The 19231-nt window shown below is 42.5% G+C and overlaps 1 protein-coding gene across 1 annotated transcript; it reads right to left on the reverse strand.

Moving 5' to 3' along the window:
- Nucleotides 1–3823: 3823 nt before the first annotated feature.
- sox21b (SRY-box transcription factor 21b) lies at nt 3824–6069 on the reverse strand. Its single transcript, XM_052082591.1, has 2 exons — nt 5834–6069; nt 3824–5749 (listed from the first exon to the last, which is right to left on the reverse strand). Exon 2 carries the CDS (start codon nt 5731–5733, stop codon nt 4987–4989), a length of 747 nt encoding a protein of 248 aa, XP_051938551.1. The 5' UTR covers nt 5734–5749; nt 5834–6069; the 3' UTR covers nt 3824–4986.
- Nucleotides 6070–19231: the final 13162 nt, after the last annotated feature.

Below are 19231 nucleotides of genomic sequence, written 5' to 3' on the forward strand. Positions count from 1 at the left end.
ATGCAAGAAAATCAAATGCACTCATTGCTGTAAGGTCAGGCATAAAAATGTACTTTCAATAGTAAAACTGAATCATTTCCTCCAGTATAGAGCAACCACTTGAGTTCCTCCAATGTTCAGCATCTTCACATCAGGGCCAGTCGCCCATTCACAAACATAGTTACACACACATATTTAGTGATTAAATGTGCAAAAGAAATCAATTCCTATTCAATCATTTGTTGCCCTTTGCAAAAAAATAAAATCCAAATAAAAATAAAAAAGAAGAAAAAGAAAACAAGATCCAAAATGATTTTGATGGGGCTCGAGGTGAGTGAATAGTGATGTCAAAATCATTTTAGCTGTGCCTTTTTCTCCGGTGCCACAGCGGTATCGAGGTCACGGTGACAGGATAAAATACTGAAGGAAAGTAGCATTGAGAAGAAATTCTCATAGGTGTAAAAAAAATAAAACGGGTGCCATGAAGATTCCGGAGAATGTTATCAAATTGTTCTTGAAAAAATGAATTATTCCTGTAATCCATCTTGATTTTTGTAACCTAACGCCTTTTTTGTCGTAACCTTACGACTTTTCTGAACAAGAATCAAACTTTTTTTTTTAACTTGTAAAATGTTGCAGGTAACATTAAGCTTTTTGAACGGTTTACTCACAGAAGATTGCAACTTCAATTTTTCTTTTTTTTAACATGGTTTGTTTCTCTGATTACTACATCTTTATTTTGGGAAGCACCAAATTATTATGAATTTTTAAAAAGTACAAATCTGATCCTGTTCTAGTGTAGTAGCATATTTGTTCACCCCCCACCCCCCTCCCGCCCAAAGTAGCCTTGCCTTTTTCTGAAAAGACTGATTTCACATTTTAATATGAGGTGGGTTTTTTAGTTTTTTTGCCTGATTTCTTGTAATATTTTTTTGTGGGGGCAGTGAATATTAGTTTCTCCCTTCCAAATTTTTTCCATTACATTGTCTCTCAATTCCTTCGCTAAGATGCTTAATTCCCATAACTGGAGGTTTTGTTTTATTTCTGACTTTTTTGTCATGCCCAGATAATTTTTTTTCAATAAACGTTACAGATTAGCTCTCATACCATGGCTTTATTCTCCTAACCTAACTACTGACTTTTCTCGCCTATTTTATTTCTTGCATCCACATTTTTAGAGTTGTCACCCCCCGCCCAACCCCAAACAAATACCACTTTATTCCCCTAAAATTTAAATTGTGACATTATTCTCATATCATCACACTTCTTGTTACCTAACACCTTTTTCTTCATACCATCAAAGTTGTTCTCCACCTTGTGGGTTTTTTTTAAATACTGTGGTTCTTCTCTGGTAGTGTTGCAGCTTTTTTCTCATAAAATTGCATGTCTTTCCTAAAAAAACACTTTGTGCATTTGTCCAACTTTATTGTCACAACATTACAATTACTCTTGTCACCAAACAACTTATTCACATCATTGCAACTTTTTTCTAAATAACACCATGCACTTTAATAAGTAATCTTTCTTGTCATAACAACAAAACTCTCATAACATTGTGATGGAATGCTCATAACATTGAAATATTACTCTCAAAAAATGCTACTTTATCCCTGTAATAGAACTTTTCACACATGAAGTGTGTTAGAAAAGTTCCCAGACTGGTGTCACAAAAAAGCTAGACAGTATTTGACAACCAACTTAGGCTGCTTCCTCTCATGTGTGGGCTCTTGTGTCTATAAAGAGATCATGCGACGCTTGCTTCATTCAATGTGCGAGAAGGGGCGCGAATTGTGGCAGGACAACTTGGGGCTGCTTCTCTATGGCAGTGTGTTTGCTCGGAATGCTGTGAGCATCGGACAGTTCCTAGCCGGGAAGAACATCACATCCAAGAGCAAACCTCCCTACTCAGGCGACCTGGCTTTGTCTGATTTGTCCATTTTTTTTACTCTCTCTTCACCGGATCCGTTTTGAAGACATGGTCAAGATGGCTGCACCAATAGAACTGTGGGTGATCTTGGAAGAATTTGTCTAGAATTGCTTGCAGGTTTGGCAGAGAAGTTTAGGAAAAGTGTGATGAACTTTAGAGAGAAGAGTTGGAGTTTGGATTTGAGATCTTCTGTGACAGCATTGCTGGAACTTTAAGGCTTTTTTGGGTGGGTGGGGGTAATGTTTTGACTCTATTATCGTAGCATTGCAACTTTTCTTGTTGTAGTGTTGCAATCTTTTTCTCACAAAACTGTATTCCTGTAATATAAATGCTTTATTCTCATAAGCTTCCGATTTTTCCCCCCTTCACTTATTACTCTATGATTGTTGCGTTGTTTCCCCCTCAATGTTCATTTTTGTTCAGGTAACTTAATTCTTGGAACCTATAAAAAAATCTTGTAGCATTACATGTTTGAGTTGCTTTTTTATGCCCCGAAAAGGCCACTTAGTCCTGTTATTTATTTTCATGAATGATAATTTTCCTAAATGCATAATCCTCCTTCTCTCTTATTCACTTGAAGACCTTGGAACCAAGGCTGGAAAACGTTTCAATAGGAAGGCCTTTTCTTCCGCTTCTTTCCATAGTTGCATCTCCACCTTTCCTCTTTCAGGGCCCGTCTTAGACAGAGAAAACATAGGCCGTCGATTCAAAAGGCATTTAGTCCATTTCTTTTCTTGGCCGGTAAACCCATTCATCAATTGTACTGGTTTGTAGATTGCATTGTGATGCTAATCTGACGTGTTAAATATCTTTTTTTTTTTTTTTTTGTTAACCCCGCCATCTTCTTTCACCGTTTTGTCATTCCGTTTATCCAGTTTTGGCCACCCATTTTATTTATTTATGCGCCTGCTCCTATTCACGCGCTCATGTATTTTTTATTATGTTGTTTCACTGTCATGCAGTGTCAACTCACTCCATTCAGTGTGGGCTACTTGAAGGGCTTGCCGGGACAAAGCGTGTACACATTGCACCGCTATTCACTCCGTCCAGCTGGATCGCTTGAGAGAGAGAGAGAGAGAGAGAGATGGTGGGAAGGAGGAGGAGGGGTTGGGGGACCTTGTGAAAAGAAATCCTGCACAATGGACACAGAAGAAGTGCACAATGCTAACAGTTTTCCAAATACCACTGATTGCTTTCATCACAATGAGCGAGAGCGGCCGCTTTTCTTCGAGCTCCACTTCAACAAACAACGCTCGCACAAAACCTTCCAACCCGCGTTTTGTGCTCAAACAAAACCCCCTCCACCGTCTAAACGCTCCCAGAGAAGAGAGAAGGAATGAACAAAACAAAAAAAAGAAGGGGGGTGAACATTTCCTCGGCTTGAAAGATAAAACATCATAAAAAAGGATGAATGCAATTGATTTCTAGGGAAACCATTTAACAATTACATTCAACAGCAGCGCAGTTAAATGAAATTACTATTCCACGTGTTCTTAAATTACGATGAGTCATTTTATAATAATAATAATACATTTTATTTATAAGCGCCTTTCAAGACACTCAAGGACACTTTACAACAACAAAAAACACAAAACAATCCGGGTTGAATACATTTTGTGTTTTTTTTCCCCATTGTACCACGAGGTCACGTTCTTTTTAAGTGGGTGGTGGGATGGGTGGGCTGCGCCCCCCCCCCCTCTCCCCCAAGGAGGAAGTTCCACGGGTGTTGCAAACGCGGAGCTCCGCTCAAAGGGTTTAATTAACCGCGACGGAGATAATTATCCCTGGACTGTCCAAATTAGTTTTGCATAATCGCCCCGATCCTTATGAATCAATCTCCCAGTGTAATCGAGTAAAGGGGGCCCGGATTGAAATTCATCACACACAAACATAGTTGGAGAACACACGGTGATCAGCAGGTTGTTCATGTCCCTTTTAATTCAGATGATATAAATGCACTTTCAGGAGGTGCACCCACTTTAAATACACTCTCAGTGACACCGGACAAAAGCGGCCGTTTTGGAGAAGGGCGTATTTTACATTTCACCTGGACTCCACAGAGTGGGGGAAAAATGATGATCGTCACATCAAAAAGTGTAGTCCGATTAGTTTTGAATCCTATTCGGTTTTATTGTTATGATTATTATTGTTCCCGTGATCGTTTCTCAACAGGTGACACGTAAAAGAAAACACAAACATACAAATTCCATGAGAGTTAGTTGTTTTTTTAAAAATGGGTTTCTTGAAATCCCTGCACGACACAAGAGGGAGGGTTTATTTATTTTATTTTATTTTTTCCTTTGGGGGAAGTTAACTTTATGTCTGAATTGGGTCAAATTAATTACCGTTACGTCCTCTTGAAACGTCTCATGTGCAAATTCACTCTTGTCCTTTTTATTTGCTCACCATAGATTCCACTAAAACAATAAATATTACAGACATCTAGAAAATGGTTTTTAAAAACTCTAAATCAGGGGTGGGGAATTCAAGGCCCGTGGGCTATGAAAGGGCCATGCATGGGTGCAAATTGAATCATGTTGGCCATGCAATTCCAAAACAAATAGAGGAACTGTTACTTAAAAAAGTCCCAATACGTCTAAATGCGCATAATATAGTATAATAAATATTTGCACCATTGTATTTTATTATAAATTTAGTAGGACTTTATAAAAACTGCAGAGATTCCCCACCCCTGCTCTAAATGTACACATAATGCCAATGAAATGTCCCTGCGCGGGTCCCTCAGAACACTAGATAAACTGCCTTTTTTTTGTACATGTTTTTGTTTGTTTGTTTTGCAGGTGTGTCACAATGCTTCCACGGTGGACCCACGTACCGTCGGGCAGTCCCAAATCCAACAGGTGCAATTAGCAGCCCCCCTCCCCACACACACACACCCCACCCTCCTTTCGTTGGTAATTGGCAGAAGTTTGGCGAGTTCTCACGGAGACCTTAAATAAAGGTAATTATCCATATACATGTCACATATGCACGCGTCACCCCATGTTCGAGTTTGTGCATGCATGAATCAAACTAATGCATCAATAGTTTGTTTGTTTTTAATTCTCGCGTGGGATCGATCATAACGCCGCCGCGTAAGCGGGATATGGTTCGAGCTGAGGCTTCCCCATTCCGGGGAGCAGGATATATGCGAGGGGCGGCTGGAGTCCGGTGGAGGGCCACGCCGTGCAGTTGCATGGGATCATGTAGCCAGGGTTCCCCGGGGACGGGTGCGAGTGGGTATGCGTCCCGGCGCCCACGCCGGCACCGCCGCTCCCCGCGAAAGCACTGGCGGCGCTCGGCGGGTAGCCCAGCGGGGACGCGTAGGGGAACGAGTGCGGCGAGAGCTCGCTCATCTTGGAGCCCAGGTCGAAAAAGGAGTAAGGGTTCGTGGACATGGACGGGTTGAAGAAGACCCGGGCCGCCGCGGCCGCCGCTGCCGCCGCCGCTTTGTCCGGGTTGCCGATGATACTCTCGGGCAGCCCTCCCGCGGAGAGGCCGCTGACTTTAAGCGCGTCGTGCTCCCCGAGGTTGTAGGGCACCGGGAAGGAAAACTTGTCCTTTTTCATCAGGGTTTTGGGCTTCCGCCGGGGTCGGTACTTGTAGTCGGGGTGTTCCTTCATGTGCATGGCCCGCAGACGCTTGGCTTCGTCGATGAAGGGCCTCTTTTCGGACTCGGTCAGAAGTTTCCACTCCGCGCCGAGCCGCTTGCTGATCTCCGAGTTGTGCATTTTGGGGTTCTCCTGGGCCATTTTCCTCCGCTGGGCTCTGGACCACACCATGAAGGCGTTCATCGGGCGTTTGACGTGATCCATCGGTTTGGACATACTTCACAATAACTCTCTGAAGAGGAATGGACACATGCGCGTACGTAAATAAAAGCTCGCACTTAGTTGAGAAATTAAACGTCACGCGTCGTTTACTTACTTCTGACTTTAATTCTTCATCCCACCCGCGATTATCTTCTGTAAAAAGAAAGAGAATTCCTTAAAAGTGTCTCCTCTTCATCCTCTTGTCCACGCTCGAGCAAAACGACAGTGGGAAGAAAAAACGCGTAGTCTTGTCTCGTTGTCCTCCGGGTGTCATCCAGCATCAGCGGCAGCGCGCACGCAAGTGGATGACAAGTCTCTGTGGCCGCGTGTGAAATACTGCGTGTGTGGCAGGTAGTGAAAGTGCTCCGCCGCGCATGCGCACTCCAACTCCCATCAACTCGGATCGATTTTTTTTTTTGCGCCCCCTTCCTCTTTTCCTCCCTCTAACTTTACTTCCTCTTTTTTTAAAAGAGATGCTCAATGGGCGCAGTGTTAGCCAGATCGCCGTATGCCTTAATAAAAGCGTCCGTTTTTATTTCTATTAATGCCCGCGTAATCGTCCATTATACGCACGAACGCGCGGAACTCTTGGTGCGCTTGTTCACCTCGCTTGGCCTCACCTGCGCTTCACCCCTCCTCACCCACCACCAATGCCTTTTTATACTAACCCGGTCTTTCATATTGTCCTATTTGGCGGCTGTATTGAGCCACTGAGGAGGTCTGAAGTGTTTCTAATCGCGCTCGGTGAAATTAATTACTTTCCTCAAACCACCATCAATCCCACATCCCCTTCCCCATTTTCCCCTCTTTTTACTTCAAAAGACCCTCCCAAGGGCAGACAGCCGATTCACAACTTTGCAATTATTATACTTATTTGCTCGGACTTGTGCGGTAAATTGTTGGTTTGCGGTTTATTTTCCACTTCTTGCTCCTTCTTTGCTCTTAATTATTATATATGTCCAACAAAAAAAACTGGGAATAGAGGGCTTGGAAAAATACAAATGAGGAATTATGTCTGCAGGTGAAACATTTTAATGAATGACAAATTCAATTCACAGTTTAATTCCCTTTTAAAATATTGACATTTATAGCACATTAAAAGTACATAACAATTCTGCACAATTAAAGGCATTTTTTTTCCAAAATGAGTCATATGCCCGAATTTAATCCTCCAGTTTGCCAGAAATTATTTAAGACACTGCTCTCAAAATATAATTTTCATTATTTTGTCTCAGCGGCTTGGTGCAGAGGCTGATTACAGTCTTGAGCAGTGCATGTGAAACACACACACACACACACACACACACACACACACACACACACAAACACACATTAAAGCCGAGAATTCCTCCAAAGAGTGACTTATTTAAGTTAATGACACAGGAAAATATATAATTAATTGTTTTCAATTTTTAGATGATAGAAAATAATCACCATTATTCAGAAGATAATGTTTGTTTTATATGTACTGTATATATTTTTATTATTCTTAATTTGCCATATAAAGATATAATATTCAATTTCTTCATTTTACAGAATCAATCAATTTCACTCTTAATTGTTATTTGACTCTTTTGTTCCAGTACTTTTCACAAAGTGATTTTCTTCCATTTTTGGTCAGTATTTTTGTTTAGCATGCACAAGCATATGGACACACACACACACACACACACACACACACACACACACACACACACACACACACACACACACACACACATCTACATTTGTAGGTGTTTAATCAGAATCGGCCTTCAAAAATTTAAGGGGGAACACCATAATAATAACACGAACCCTCATCTCACCTGCGTTCTTTCTGTTCTTCCAAGCCGTTGTTTTCAGGCCATAAACAACTCTTCAATAATTCAAAATGAGTTAGTTGGCGTGGGGAGAATTATACCTGCATGGCTCCAGCCTCTGAGACGGAGCAACCTCAGAGCACACAGAGCAGGATAAGGCTTGAATGGGGGTGGGGGGGAAGAAATCACAAAAATAAATAGAGGGAGACAGCAGCAACACAACAAGCCCTTGGGGACTTTCTCCTCTATTAAGAGAGAAGATCACACACATTTTATTCCCTTGTCACTCCCTCAAAATGGAACTCAAAATTGTTGCGGCAACGATCACTCTGAAATGTAGCAGCCCCGAAGAGGTGCGAGGATCTTCATGATCGCACTTTATTCCGCTAACACTGCACAGAGGGCAGGTGGCCTGAAGAGCATGCATCTCGACAGAATAATTCCTTAAATTGTTCTGCATTTTTTACTATGTTCATATATTTAATCTTGTACTTGTTTAATGCAAAACATTGACTTCCTAAAATGATAAAATCTTTTTAAAAAGCTCATTTTATCTGATCTCATTTAAAAGGTTGTCATTGTTTTTTGTTTGTTTGTTTTCTCTTCCTCTTCCTTGAGTCTGCAACTTACTCTATTTGTGCCTTCTCTCTAGATGAAGAACGCAGTTAAATGAGATAAAGGAGGTTAAAGGAGGAAGATCCGGCAAGCTAAAAAGGAAGCTGCAAGAAGGTGAAGGAGAACTGATCAGCATGGATGAATAAGGTAGGGGGTTTAAGGAGAATGAATGAAAAAGTTCAAAGAGGAAGATCTAGGTGAACGAAGGTTGATGCAGGAAGTCTAGAAGAAAGATGCAGGAAGTTGGAGGAAAAGGAAGTAAAAAATGCGAGGAGGCAAATGAAGTCTGGTGAAGAATCAGTACACTGCTCGGCGGGTCCTTCAACTGCCTGCCGGCTTCCTCCTTCAACTTTGCCCACAGTTGGCAGTCGAAGGTGAAAGCGGAAGAAGTTGAAGGGCCTTCCCTTCAACTGTGTGCTTCCTTCACCTTCAATTGCCTTCAACATTGTCATTTAATTGCACGTATCATCCTCTTTCTCTTTCAGCGTCCCGCATCTTCTGACTTTAAATTCCCACAGCTTCTCCTTTAACTGCATGCATCTTCCTCATTCAACTTGCCTTTTTTCTCCAACAGTTTTTCCTCCCTTCAACCCCCCCAATACCCTGATCAAAAAATGTTTTTCTCTTTTAGTTCATGCCAACGTCTCTCCTTGCTTGCGTCTTCCTCCTCCTGCTGTTCCCACGCAGAGCGAGCAGTAAATAGCAGGTATGCAACGTTTCTCCCTCAGCCACCTTTAAAATTGATGTCCCACTTTTACAGCCGATTTTCAGATTAAGACCGATTTTCTGTTGAAAGCGTGGCTAATATTCTAATGAGACGAAAGCCATGAGATATTATAATAAATATACTGCACATTGTTCCAAACATTTAGGCCAGTTGATGGAATAAATTGTATCACGAAGATAAGAGCACCATAAATAAAGAACCGCGTTTAATAAAAAAGCAAATAAAATGGGAAGATTAGACATATTTCAATTCCAGCCCAAAATGGCATACACGTTGGACAAAGGTGCTCTCTGCATGATGTGATCGGTATTGACAGTCAATTAGTCACCAACACATCTTATTAGCACCAGAATCTTATCTTAAGTGAGCCTTTGATAAAGTGCTAATGACAAACAACAGTTTAAATGTGTAAGCGAGCCAATGGATTGCTATTTAAAGATGACTGTGTTTAGATTAGAGGCCGTTTTGTCTCCGTTTTTTTTTTAAGCTTTGCACAATACACAGAAAGCGTGCTAAAGAACAGGCTAACATAATGATCGGATTTCCAATGAGACAATGTCGACTTCGGCATCACCTCAAATGAGTCACACATCTATAATTCATGTGAATAAAGTTAGAATTTTCCCGTGGTTTAAAAAATATGACCTATTTTGAATAGTTGTGTTCTCCAAACACATTCAACGGGTGCCAAATTAGTTGTGCAGCTCTTTAATCATTCTAATTATACAGTCTTTATTGCTCCTCGGGGCAGACTTTCGTGTCTTTGTCTATATGGGAATTATTTTGGTGAAGAACCAAAATATTTACTCAACCACAGCCTAAATATTACGCATATCAGGAGGAATTGAGAAAATAATCCTCTCATAGACCGCAGTATTAACTTAATCACATTAGTGTAAATACTATTGATGGTGGTCATGATCCTGAGTGAATATGTGCGTGTGTGTGTGTGTGTGTGTGCGTACGTGTGTGTTTACATGACAATGTAGCAATGGCGCGGGATGGTGCTGAAAAAGGCCCCGAGGACTGAGTGGTGTCAGTGCTTGTGATGTGTCGCTAAAGAGGATTGATAGTCATTTCCTTCATGAAGGAGCTGAGCTGCCGCGTACAACAAACTTTGAAAGCACATTATCAAAGGAGAATGGCTCCACAGAAGGATGCGCCGCTCGGGAGCTTGATAAGACCTTCTTCTTTAAACCAGCGCTTGTCATCGTATTAAATGTAATCTCACCTTGCTGGAATATCTCCACACTCCCGAGGGGGCCGAAGGAAATAGTAGCAAACGTCCCGGATCAGTTAAAAATAAAGAGATAAATAAATAAACTGCCTGATATTGATGAAAAGTCAGATTTTCGATGTGAGATTATAGCGCTGGGTCTTGCGGGCTGAATGTTGAGCCGGTGCATATCCTTGGTTGAGATCCACCTCCCTGCAGGCTGTGACTTTTCCCATGATAGACTGTTTGGAACCATTTAGCAGATACATTATCACCGGCCTTTTCTTCCTCATTATATTCGCCCTCTTATCGCCACGGCATCACTGCAAAGCCCCAAATAGAGAGTTGTAATTACCACCACTGCCACCTGATAGCGACCCCTCCTATCAGCTTTTATCACTGCCGGTCTTGCTAACTCATCACAGGGACCTGGGGAAGAAAAGACCCGCTTGTGGGATACATCTCTCAGATACACGTATACTTGCATTTGGGGGATCAGAGAAAAGTGATGCACTAAGGCCTTTTCTTCACCCCCACCTCCCCACTTCTTCCACTTCGTTTTCTGCAACCCCACAAAGACTCTCCTCTCCCTTTATGTGGAGGCTGAATCGAGGCTGTGGCGCAAACAAAACGTGATCCAGTCTCCTTGAACCCGTGGCAGCGTCGCGTAACGCCACCGCGTTGGCTTTTACATTGCCCGTCGTCCTTCGGCGGCAACGCTCGATTTGTTGACACGGCACAGCAAAGGCGCCGGTGCAAAAGTTCTCGGGGATAGCGCTCCCAGCTTATTAGCCACCTATGACCTCCAGATTTCCCTCGTGCCAGTGAATAGGCGATGGAGCACAGTCTGTGTGGGTTTTTGGGTTGAAACAGTGCATCTCTTTTAATAGCTCCGATTAGGGGTCAAGCATGCTTATGTCCCTCAGAAGAAAAGAGTGAAAAGACCAAATCAGACGGCATAATCAAAAGGCTCTGTGTAGTGAAAAAATAAGGACATCCTTTAATTTAAGTTTAGAGCAAAATTCTATCCTTGACTCGGGGTGACATTCATATAAATAAGCGATACCAAGCAGAATTATGTTAACTTGCTTTAGTGCGATCTTTGTCTTGTTTATACAATTGTGCTCATAATTATATGCCAACAGGTTACTTTGGATTCATCGGCTGCAGTTATTTCTTTGTGCACAGCACGGCTCGCAATTTAAAGTGTAAAATTTGGTGTTGTAATAATACAGTGTACATCCAAACACGAGTGACCTAAAAAGTGGTGCAATTTCAGCTTTTTCATAAAAAACGTCTTAAGTTGCACAACACTATGGGAGGCCTCCACAAAAGTGTTGAGTCATCAGCATGGCATATATTTTTACACTTGTTTGGCAGTTAAGAATGTTAAAAGTTACTAAACTCATTATTTAGTTCCCAACACTAATCCGTCGCTAGACGGATTTTTTTTATGTCCAGACAATTTGAAATTTGCGGAGCGCCCTAGAAAAATTTCCCACTGGACTTCAAATACGGTACATTGTGGTTGCACAACGACTGCCGCATAGCAATCGACATGACTGACTGCATAGTGCAAAGTTCGGCAACTATTTTTTATGAGAGTCCCACTAGTTAAGCTGCATTTTGAAATTTGATTTGCAGACATGTACATACAGAGTGTGTGTGTGTGTGTGTGTTTATATATATATTGTATATATATATATATATTTTTCTGATTAACCTCACAAAAATATTTGACTGTATGTATGAAATGTACAGCACTTTGTATTTATTGATTTTGAGTGCCTTTTAAATTGAAAAAAACACCCCTCCCCCCAAAAAAGAGAAAACCCTCAATCTTCTCCCCGCTGGAAGTTGCAAAAAAACAGAAGATGCTGCAGATGGTTCATTGTTGCTGCTGAATGCCGCAACAGTTTGAGGAAAAATATGCAAAGGCTGAAACATGGCCTCGCCACAAGCATCACAACGTGTGAAAATATTATGCTGCTTTTAATGTTGATGCTCACGGGAGTGCATGTGTGTTTCTGAATGACTTGTGTGATCGATGAAAGGGCAAGTGTGCTGTCAGCAGAAACCTGCATGGGCTAAGAGAGAGGAGGTGGCTGGGTGATGGCTGGCTGTGATTATTTCATTATTTTGATGAACGCAGCATCAGCATGGCGAGTGTCATGCTAACTTCTCCAGTGTCGCTCGCCCCAACCGGTCCATTCGTCATTCGAGTGAGTGAAGGCGACGGAAGGTGGAGTGCTGGCAGGGTGTATTGATCAAATGTTGACATAGTTATTCCCACCTCGCTGTCATCAGCAACATCGCAGATCCCGTGCCCATACGACAGCCCTGATGCTCCCGCCGACGACTTCCACTTATCTGCAAAGCAGGCGCTCTGTGCGTTAAGATGTTTGTCTAATGATTTGAAGTAATCTGTTTATTCCCTCACTTCTCCTCCTCCCCCTCGTTTATCTAAGGAGAGCAAAGCGGGGAACATGCCCGCTCAAAATCACACTTCAAAGCACTAATCAGTGGCGTGAAGATGAATAAATTTGCTCATGTGAAAATGCTCCTCCAGTTTGCACTTTTCGTTGTTCTTTAGTGAAAGTCAATATCCAAGCAAAGGTATACACTCGAAACAGACCCTGGAGGTGTCACATCAGGCTCTCAGGGGACGCAGGTTAAAGACGCTGCCTAAACAGCCCCTCCCATGCCCGATGCCCAGCCAGCCTTGAGGGGGCTGAATGCATCCCATTGGAAGGTATCTTCTCTGCTCAAATTAAGTCCTGCCAAGTGGCAAGTGAAATCAATACGCTTCATCCATAAATTGTCCTGAGTGATAATTACTAAGAGGAACTGTAATTACAAAAGACATTAATTCACATCCTTAGATTTTGTGCCAGCGGAGTCCAGACCCAGGCTTACAATTTACAAAAGCGTCTGGTGGGTTGTTTTGTTTTTTTGCGTTCCCCCCCGCAGCAGTTGATTCTTTAAAAAGGATGTCAACTCAAAAAAATATTTTTCAATATGGTCTAGGGCGTGCAGAGGTCCAGGTTTCGATTCCAGGCTCTGGACTTCCTATGTCGAGTTTGATCCTTCTCTGAGGTTTTCTCCGCGTACTCCGGTTTCATCTCACATTCTAACAGCGTCGACTCTTGGGCCGTCATGCAAATGACAGCATTCTCCTTCATTTTTGCGTGTTTGAAATAAGTTCTGATGTAAAAGGAGAAACTTTCCTGTATTTTTTTCAAACTCTGTCATCATGTAAGCGTTCTCTCGGGAAACGATGGATGCCCTCAAGTTCTCTTTCGAAGCACTTTTGGCTCTGCTTCGGGCATTGTGTGAAGCTTTTTGAACCCCTGCGTGCTACACTCCATGGGCTCTTACACTGACCAGTCATCGATGACAAAGGTTTCACAAAGTATACACCTTTGTTCCCGCCGACAATGTGGTCAAGGCATTAGCATGATAAAAACAAGAAAAATCTACACGGCTCAAACCTTTGTGCGGCTGACTAAAGACACTCGGAGCGCCGCACAAACGCAGGGCGACGACCCAGGTACATTTTAGTCTTTTTTTTAACTCACAAACATTGTACAGGCATTCTTGTGTGCAGCCCCAGGTTGCAGCTGGCCTGTCTCTCACTGTGCACTGCCAAGTGCAAGAAAAGGGGGCTCTCTTTTATCAGAACACAGCGAATCTGGGCTAATGTGTCTGCTAGAGAGTGTCCCAGGGAGCCCCGCTCTCCCACTCTTTGGCCATTCTTTCCACTTTTCTCCTCTCTTGCACTCGGGATAATTGCAGTTTAATTGGGTGACAAGAAATGAAAACTGTGTCCACATTATCTGGGATGATCTCTTTTTCCTCCAGCTTGCCATCAATTCAAAAGGCCCATTTATCAGCACGGGGGAAGCTGATGCTTGGTCAGCTTCGAGCACCAGTTAGCAAAATGAAGCGGGAGGGAGGGATTGCTGCAATGGGAGGGGGGCCCGCCAGCTCGTAAAAATGCTCTTTACATCTTATCGTAAGTGTGCATTCATCTTCAAGATGCATATCTTTAAGCCTCTGTAAATCTAAAAAAAAATACTACAATCCTATTCTTCCATTAAAAGTGTTTCTTTTTGAAACACAAAACAGCCGCTCAAGTACTCCAGCACATTCTCCCCAACAATATGGATGCTTGAGTGGAGATTATTCAGAAGCATCTCACAAAAGCAATCGCGCATCACTTTAGCATCACGAACAAAACAAAAAATAATGAATGCAAATAAGTTTCAGGGTGTGCTTTAAAGCCTGCAACATTCATTTACTCGACATTCTTAAATTGTCTATGGCAAGGTTATAAACATTGAGTCAGCGCAGCCTAAGCTCTCCTCCCTTTTTGTTTGAGCTACATTCCAAATTAAAAGCCTCTTTCAGGATGCATGGGTGCATTTAATGACGATCCGCTCTGATGGCACAGAGGGGAAGGTTGTTTGGTGAAAGGAAGCTCTCCTCGAGAAAGCATCACCAGTATAGGCATTGCTTTTTTATTCTTACTGTACGTTTTCTCTTACAATAAATTCTCCTTTCATATATTTGCCAAACACTCAAACCATTGGAAAAGGGCCTTGCATCAGGGTTATGACATTGTAATTGTGAGCTTTATAATGGTGAGCTGATCGGAGAAAGCAGATCAGTAAAGCAGTTTAATTGATAGACTCTGCATACAAATGATTGAGATCAGCGGCGTAGCCAGAGATTTTTCAGTGGGGTGCCCAATGTGACAAACATTACGGTTGGGCTTTGATAATGGGGAATCAAGTGGAGCCGGGATGATCATTCATTTCTCTGATATCGTTCAGACTTTAAAATGTCGGTGTTAAATTTCAATCCTGAATTTCAAACAAAAAAGAACGAACAAGGACTTATAGATCAATTGTACGTACGGAGCGCAACGCCTCCCGTTGCCGAAATTGAGGCAACTCATCCCCACTAGCCAGTACTCTTGGTCAGCCTCACTACGCGTTTCCAACTGGCCACCTACACCGGGCATACGCGGTCCCTGGCGATGACCCTGGATGTGCGCCGGATCCTTTCAGCTGCAGCGGAGGTCGGCCTTCATGCGGTCTGAGATCACTAGCCTTGCCATACAACTGTGGATCCAAAGTCAGAATTGGCTAATTACCTCTAAGGCCAGCTTTGAGCCAGCAGGTTACATTGGTAACAAAACAGTGAGTCAACACACAAATGCATATACCCAGCTCACATTTAGCATATAGGACAGGTGTCAAAGTCAAGGCCCGGGGGCCAGATCTGGCCCGCCACATCACTTTATGTGGCCCACGAAAGCAAATCTGTGTATGTAATATGTGGAGGGGATTAAACATTGATATGGTTTCCCATAATTCATCATGGCCCTCCAAGGCAAACCGTAGCTACAATGTGGCCCCCAACAAAAATTAGTTTGACACCCCTGGCATATAGTATACACAGCTGCAGCATATACATACATACATACATACACACATACATATAATGTATTTTCACAACCATAAGGCCCACTCAAAAGTTTTTTTTCCAAAATGGACAGGGTGCCTAACAATGCAGGGCACCTTATCTATGTACAGAGTTCCGAAATCTGTGAATGTTGCTGTATGACTTTGATGAGCGCTCTGCTTTACTGACTGATGTGCCTACACGCTGGTTGTATAGAGGAAAGGCGGATGTGACTAAGGGCCGCATGCAGACATTGAAGTGGGAAGGATGCCTGTGAAAGAGGACGCTAAAGGCACACAGGTTGGTTTAAACAAAATCAGTTTGAAGGAACCCTGAAAACAGTACCTATGAAGAGAATGCAAAGCACATTTTAAACCGCAAGCTATCCATTACGTCGCAGTGCCGGGCGAGTTCCGTCACAATTTGTGAATGTATTGCAGATTCTTGTGCCAACGTGTCTGCTTGCACTGTTGTTTGAGGTTTCCCAAAAGTCGGCATCATTTCTGGGGAGCCGCACTGCAACCAGACTGACTCTGACAATGATGCGAGGGAACTTGTTTTTTGGAGAACTTGCCCAGCTGTTCATTTCGGATACAGAAGATGAAAACTTTGCTAGCTACCATATTTTTTAAGCTATCTTAGCTGGGTTTGACCATACCCGCATCCAATAGTATAGTGCACCTTGTGTATTGATACAGAAATAGCATTCGTAACTGAGACTGCACCTTTTAATACGGTGTGCCGTATGGTTGCGAAAATACGGTACACAAACGGTATTAGGTTACATAGTCTGCTTTATTTATATACAGTTTCCTTGCTTGCCCTTCCAATGCACTGTTAGCCCATCAATCAGTGTTCAGTAGAATGCTTTAAGTAACTGCTGCAGTGTTATATTTTCTTGAGGTCTCAAAATAAAACTTCTTGTGAAAAATGAATATACTGGTTAAAAATAACATTTGGCGGAACTCATACAGAAGTTCACAAACAGTTCAAAGTTCATGAAATTGAAGAATAGAGAGGTCCAGACAATTGTTGCTTCCTTGGCCATCACTGTGATCATACAAAAAAAAAAAAGAAAAAACCAATTATGATTTTCGTCTTTCACATCCTCACTGTGATTAGATTACGTCTTCTAAGTTTTGCTGATGTTGTAAGACTAGTAAGGTATATAAACATTGTAGTCTCTTCCACAGGAATGCAGGTGTTATTATGATAGCAAGGTAAGTTGATTGATGTCATCTATTTCATACAGTCATTCATTCAAGAAGCAACAAATGGATTCCTAAGTCAGGATGAGAGCAAAGCAGGGATTTGGATGTCACGTTTACGCCGACATCATTTTAACACTACAGGAGGATTGCTTCAGACCGGTCAGTGCATGATGGGGTTTGCAGTTTGTCTCATCAGAGTGCAAATAAGTTCTCATCAGTGTCCAGTGTAACCTGGTGCATGGGCTTCATGCGCTGCATTAAATCTAAGTGTCAGGGAAGCTGCAGGTGCTACCTCACAGACAGGCAACCCCCTGGGGGGCCGTGAGCGCAAGGATAAATGGCGAATAAACGGCAGTGCTGGCAGAGCAATGAGCTGATTAACTCACTGCGGGGGCAGTTTCTCATCACCAACCCCCCCACCTGTGTGATGGCCGGGCGTGGTGTCACTTTTACTAGCGTGTACGCGTATATGCAGGCCGAGCCCACGTTGTCTGGGTTACACTTGTAGCTAGATAGAGTTGGTATGTTTAAAGAGTGTGTGTGTTTGTGTGTGTGTGCATGTGTGTGTGTGCGCGCGGGGGGCTTCATCTCTTGGGACCATGCTAATGTGTCAGCTCCATGGCTCATTTCTTTCAATTACAGCAGCTGGACCAGGCTAGAGTGCGAAAGAGCCCACCAGCAGTCTGCTGACAGCCCCATATGGGTCCCATCGCTGCTTATCAGCCACCCACTCGCGAGTAAAGAAAAAAAAAAACTGAATGTGACACATTGCCATCAACAAAAGCGGCTACACAGAGCGCAATTTGCTTTGTCGTTTAATGAGTAGGTGACTGAGAGTCTTTAGATGTTAAATTAATTTTTATTCATTTTTGTCCCCCTTCGTTTTCGAAGTTACCCTCAAGTCATTTTAGAAATGACAAAAAAATTGTCTAAATGAAATCCAACTGCGAAGCTAACTGCCAAAATATTTAAATAATAAATGAGAGTCACCCTTCATCATCTCCGACTCTCCAGTGGAATTGTTCAATTGTAAAATGTTGATTTAGCACGCCACATGAATACAGAGCGTCATTTTCAAACGAGCTGTGCTGTTTTCTATTGTGCTCACTCCCCCCCGCTCACTCACTCCTCTTGTGGTTCCAACCCCAAATTAATTAACATGATACAGAAATAGGTAGAATGCAGATATTGGAGCCTTCACTTTGTGCCTGTGTACTCCTTTGTTCGCCTTTATTGTACCAAATTATTTAATTGGGTCTCTCCGATTGTGCGCAGACACAGGAAGGAACATGGGCCATTGTGGGCCTCCATACAAGTCACAATACGCTATCAAATTCAATTCCCATCAAAACGTCAGGCTGCCGCAGAGCCTGCAGCGGCCCCCGAGATTAATGAAGATCTGCATCAAGGCAAAGCGTGAGTCTGAGATTGGAGATTTTTTTCTCTCCCCCCTCACCCCCCCCCCCCCCCTTTTCCCCACCCCAAATAAAAGACCCCTTCACCAAGAACAAAGGAGGCCCTGAAAAGTGCTGGGATGTTCTGAGAGGGTAAAATGGAACAAAACAGAGTTTGGCGTGGGGATGGAGGTGGGGGGGGGGGGGGGGTGGCGAGCTAAACACTCGAAACACATTTTTTTCCCTTCTTTCCATTCACTTGATTTGCCTAATTCAGTCAACAATTTCAGATTGGCAAAACAATGCATCAAGGGAAAAAAATATTGTAACATTTTAATAAAAAGCCATCAATAAAACTGTTGTCATATTTAGCTCAATATTAAAAAAAAGATGACACATGAATCCTGCAGTAATAAGTCTGTTCACATAGCGCCGAAGTCCTCAATAAGTGCACTTGCTCAGCATCTTTCTAAATGAAAGTAGCGGAGCGTTTTGGGAATTTACTGTTGTCTTTATTTAATTCATATTTAGTCATGTGGTTTATATTTTTTAAATAATAATTCCAACTGTGTTTCACTAAGAAAAATTAAGCTACATTGAGTATCATGGATATTTGATGGTATTTAATTTTGTAGGCACTGAAAGAAAAGCATTTGATGGGAAAATGCAATCAAATCTGTGTTGCGTCCTGCATTCACTCCTCAAACAGCAGCAATGAATACATGTGGCCTGCATTTTAATTGGAGGTGAGAGGGTAAAACGACAGAACGTCAGGGTTTACCTTGATTGCAGAATCTGATGAGTGAAAAGTGTCACATTGAAACTCTTGTCGTCTTCTTTCAAGTCTTCTGTCATACAGAAAGAGAAAATGTGAGATGCACTTTGGCTGTATTCAGCGTTTGTGAATGGATTTTTCTCTTCAGTCTCTTTGTCTGACTGCAACAACTGCGTGACTTTGTTCCGTGAAGGCGGCAAGTCGACAGGTGGCCTCTTTCAACTCAATTTAGCGCAGCAGTCCTTATTTTTTGCTTTTGTTCTTTTGTTTTTTTGTGCGGCAGAGATTAAAAGACTTGCATGTATGA

This window comes from Hippocampus zosterae, chromosome 12, assembly GCF_025434085.1.
Source record: "Hippocampus zosterae strain Florida chromosome 12, ASM2543408v3, whole genome shotgun sequence".
NCBI classification, from domain to species: Eukaryota; Metazoa; Chordata; class Actinopteri; order Syngnathiformes; family Syngnathidae; genus Hippocampus; species Hippocampus zosterae.

What these genes read in the sequence shown, in the direction of transcription:
- sox21b (XM_052082591.1), bottom strand. Translation starts at nt 5,733, where the DNA reads ATGTCCAAACCGATGGATCACGTCAAACGCCCGATGAACGCCTTCATG.